A 4,951-nucleotide genomic window follows, 5' to 3' on the forward strand; every position below is an offset into this window, starting at 1 on the left:
ATATACATATATATATATATATATACATATATATATATATATACATATATATATATATTATATAATTATATATATATATATATATATATATATATATGATAACAGTATAAATGTATAAACCAATGTGTGATAGTGTGATAGGAGATACGTACAAAATGGCTTTAAGGGAAGAAGCACAAGTTATTTTGGGCAAATGAATAACATTTAGATAACATAGAGAGAAGAAGAGTATACACATGCTGATGATAGTGCTTTCTTATTTGCTGTTGTTATTTTTTTCAATGGTAGAAATATTAAAAAAAAAAAAAGTGGGTTAGCATATATAAATTCAGCTCTAATTGAGCTGAGCCACACAGGAAGCAAGAAAGTCTCTCGAAAATAGAAGTGAGACAGAAAATAAATCAATTCTAGGATGAGTGATAAAATTTCAGACAACAGTTGAAAAGTGAAAGTAAAATACATGATTAAACATTTATTTATTTTTTTTACATTTAAGTCCTCACTCTGTTTCTGCTAACCCACCATTAGCCTAATGATGGTGCTTCTACATAGTTTCTACACTGCTAGAAATGGCAATCAGCCAAATTTTATATAGAAGATGTCAGTTGATTACATCGACCCCGGTGCTTAACTGGTGCTTATTCGATCAATCCTGAAAGGATGAAAGGCAAAGTCAACCTTAGCAGTATTTGAACCCAAAATGTAAAGAGCTCAAAGAAACGTAACAAAGCATCTTTTCTGGCATGGTAATGATTCTACTAGCTCACCACCGCCTTTAACCCATTAATTATATTTCTATTTCAGGCACAGGACCAGAGATTTTATAGGGGAGAAGGCGAGTCAGTTACATGGATCCTAGTCCTCAACTGGTACTTATTTTATTGACCTTGAAAGGATGAAGGAAAATTCAACCTCAGCAGAATTTGAACTCAAAACATAAAGAACCAAAAAAAGTTCTGCTAAACATCTTGTCCAACTCATAAACAATTCTGCCGCCTAACACCTTTAACCAATGAAAAATATCAGCAGACAAAATACATTATTTTCAAATATGTAAAGTGAAGTTTATTTATAACATCTTACCTTCCCAGGATCATCTTTAGACCGTGGCACTTTTAAGAAACATTTATTCAATGACAGATTATGTCTTATAGAATTCTGAAATAAAAAACAAAAAAACATTGCTTTAGATTTATTACAACTTCAAAACATAAGATACCTTTATATTTCCTAATTGCAACCTTTTTTAAACCCTTCCCCACCAATAAACATATAATAGATAAATTATATGAAATAACATGTAAAAAAGCTATATGAAGTAGCATTAAAATTTCATATAACAGTATATAATTTACAAAAGTAAATGAACAACGAATATAAAAATGAGGAAATGAAGGCTTATCTCCCCCCCCCCATATTTCACAATGCCCTTCCTAATTCCAACCATTTTACAATGTGTATTGGGTGCTTTTTCCATAACACCAACACTTAAAAAAAGAGGAATGGAAAAACGAAAAACAAGATAGCAGGTTAAATTTGAGGGTCAACTGAGAAACTAACTGTAGTAGGTTGAGCAATAGATTGCATAGAAATTCCTGGTGTTACACAAGAAGAACAACAACAACAGGAAAATGAGATGTGCAGTGATAGGTTACTGGAACTTGAAGCAGTACTTTAGAAAGGATCAGAAACATACTGGTTTGTAGAACCTCACTAAAGAACTAAAACAAACTTTCTGTCAAATTTTGACATTTCTATCAAACATTCTTGTACAAGTGGGCTATTTAACGTGCTTTATTTATTTATTTTAGTTCAGATTGTAAACTGCAAGGAAGAGCATCCTTTGTTACAGGTTTCCAATGAGCCTATCACCGGTTCACTGCACTTCTGACAGTGAGAATGTTAAGAGAGTGTCATTGATATCAAGACAATGATTATATCCTTTACCGATGTATATATCTTGGCAACAAATGTACACATACACATGAGTATTTTACATATATATAAGTGTAGTAAATAAGTATGCATGTGTACGTATATGCATGCACATATATTTGACTATATACATACATATATACATTTGTATCCCTCTCCCTCTCTCTCTCTACATACACACATATATATGGATGTAAGTTTCTATGTGTATATATATATATATATATATATACGTAAGTACATATATATTTGTCTATACTTTTATATATATGTATATCTATACATTTGCATGTCTTTATCTATCTATCTAATCTATATAAGTGTATGTGTATATGTATGCATGTGTGTACGTGTGTGTGTATGATAGTGCTTGCTCATGTGTGTGTGTGTGTGTGTGTGTGTATCATTGATTTGACATCATGTGATTCTTGTAAACAAGTGTTACCATTTCAGAAGTGGCTCTATTTGTTTGTAATCTTACATGAAGAAGTGCCTGGCCATGGGGGAAATATTACATTGCTTGGAAACAGGTGAGGGCTGATGCCAGGAAAGACATCTGACCGTAAAAAAAAAAATCTACCTCAACAAATTCCATCTGACCTGTGCAATTATGGAAAAGTGGGTATTAAACACACACACTCACATTATAACTTACTCTCTAGAAATGAAGCTCTATTGGAACATGGATAAACAGTACCACAGAATATTACCAGAAAATATACCCACTCTGGGGAAATTCAATACAAAATTCAACATATAGAATATTACACAGGCAATAAGCACACATCAAATATAATAACCCAAATATTTTGTGACATCATCAGTATTCTTTTGTTCACTTACAAAGGCAAAGATAACAGATGTGACATATAGGCTGCTAATAATTGAATTTGTATGGCACACACAAAAACTGAATATTTTGTTTTTGTATTTTGTTTGCAAAGTTCTTGATGTGAACTCATGTGTTGAAATATTTTGTTTTATCTTGGGAGGGTCATCAAACCGATAAAGCACATGCACTGGTTCTACTTCACCTTCTTTATTTGTCAACTGGTTAACCATTTTACCAGTTAATTAAATGATTGTTTGGTTAATCGTTTGTTCAATCAATCAACCAATTAGTTTGGTCAGTCATTTCACTGCTATCACTAGAGGGCATGTCATTGATAAGGCCACAAATGGCAATGAAAGGACTGTGACTAAGCTAACTGATTGAGTGGCTGACCAAAATGATTAACCAAATAACTGATTAGCAAATTGAGCTAAATGGTTAACCATCTGACAAATAGGAAACTGGTATAAAACCAGCGCATGTGTTTATTCTTAGCATAATGACCCTCCCAAGACGTATCACAAAAATACTTCCAGAAGTAGCAGTACCCAGGTTTGTTTGCAAGCGAGGATTTTTATCAAAAGTTTCTTCATTACAGAAGTTAAGGGGACACCAGTATCATAGATTCAATTTATTAAGTGGTAAGGAGACAACCTGGTAAAACAATTAGCATATTGGTCAAAATGCTTAGTAGTATTTCTTCCAGTTCCTTACATTTCAAGTTCAAATCCTTCTGGGGTCAACTTTGCTTTTCTTCCCTTGTGAAGGACTGGGGTTGATGTAATCAACTTGTCCCATCCCAGTAAAATTGTTAGCCTTCAACCCTGCAATGGACTGTTGTCCTGTTCAGGGGAATGTCATGATCTTTGTCATGTACATGCCAGGCAAATTGAGTAACCAGCTTTATGAGTACTAAGGCTCAAAAAAAAAAAAAAAAGCTTGAGCAGTACATAATTTTATCAACTCCAAAAGGATGAAAATCAAAGTAAAGAAACAGAGCAAAATAGTCTTTCTGACAATTTAATAATTGTGCCATCTTAACAGTTAAAACATTTAAAACCTGGTAATAATGAATGGTACATACACACAAAATTTCTCCAGTGATTTCATTGCATAATCAAACAACAAAATAACTGCCACTAAATATCATTTTATCAGACAATAAACATGTTTTGAAATGATGAAAAGGGTTACAAATTTAATGCTTCCAAACCAAATATGAAAGAATAGTGAGAAAAACAGAAAAATCCTGAAGAGAGAAAAACAAAAAAATTAAAATAGAGCCTACTCATAGTTTTGAAAATATATATTTTGAAAAAAAAACTGTTTTCATGTTCGCAAATAGATTTGTATGAGTGGAGAACATATCCATATGCATTGGTATTTGTATGTTCATGTATACATAAAAATGCTATTTATTGTTATACACATATATACATGCTTTTATATATCTATTTATTTAACCATGTAACTTCTATAGGATTATGACTGTTTTGCAACCTTCTTTATGTAGTATGGATTTCAGTAAGCAAGAAATTATGTGTACAGGTTTGCATAAATATGTATGCTCTGCATTATATAATACAAGTGAATATACTCAAATTAAGGCAAGAAGAGAAGGCTAGCTCATTACATCACCAGAAAATCATGGTTACAGAGTTGAACTGTTGATATAATCAAGATATTCCGATGATCTGATGAGCTAGTCTTCTCAATTTGCATTAATTTGTGTATATACAATTGTATTGTACAATACAGAGCATACATACTAATGCAAACATGTATGCATGATTTCTTCCAAACTGAAATTAATACAACATGAAGAAGGTTGTGAAACAACTGTAACCCTATGGAACTCACATGATTCAATAAACATATATTCTTCTCTCAAATTCCTGATCTTATATTTTATATACCCCTCGCTGAATAACTTTATCACTTGGATTTTTAGTCACATGGATACTTGATATTGTAACTGCTTTGTAATTGATTACCATGTAAAAAACACTCACTCTACTCAGCAGGTTGATTGGTGTTAAGAAGGGTATCTAGCTGTAAAAATCATGCCAAAACAGACACAGAAGTGTGGTGCAGTCTTCTGTCTGGCCAGTTCCTGTCAAATCATCTAAGTCATGCCAGCATGGAAGGCAGATGATGATGATGATGATGATGATGATATATATA

The 4,951-nt window shown here is 32.3% G+C and overlaps 1 protein-coding gene and 1 long non-coding RNA gene across 3 annotated transcripts in view; one reads left to right on the forward strand and one right to left on the reverse strand.

The window, feature by feature from the left end:
• LOC128250914 (uncharacterized) overlaps positions 1-1,209 on the forward strand; it is a 14,826-nt gene extending 13,617 nt beyond the window's left edge. The window contains exon 3 of the long non-coding RNA XR_008266852.1: positions 805-1,209. This is a non-coding gene — a long non-coding RNA (uncharacterized LOC128250914). The remainder of the gene's footprint in view (positions 1-804) is intronic.
• Positions 1-4,951, reverse strand: part of LOC106874983 (forkhead box protein J2) — a 283,773-nt gene that overhangs the window by 78,795 nt on the left and 200,027 nt on the right. For both annotated transcript variants that reach the window (XM_052977019.1, XM_014922916.2), the window contains exon 3: positions 1,084-1,158. In XM_052977019.1, the coding sequence (XP_052832979.1) occupies positions 1,084-1,158 (75 nt within the window). The remainder of the gene's footprint in view (positions 1-1,083; positions 1,159-4,951) is intronic.

This window comes from Octopus bimaculoides, chromosome 26 (assembly GCF_001194135.2).
Source record: "Octopus bimaculoides isolate UCB-OBI-ISO-001 chromosome 26, ASM119413v2, whole genome shotgun sequence".
Taxonomy (NCBI): Eukaryota; Metazoa; Mollusca; class Cephalopoda; order Octopoda; family Octopodidae; genus Octopus; species Octopus bimaculoides.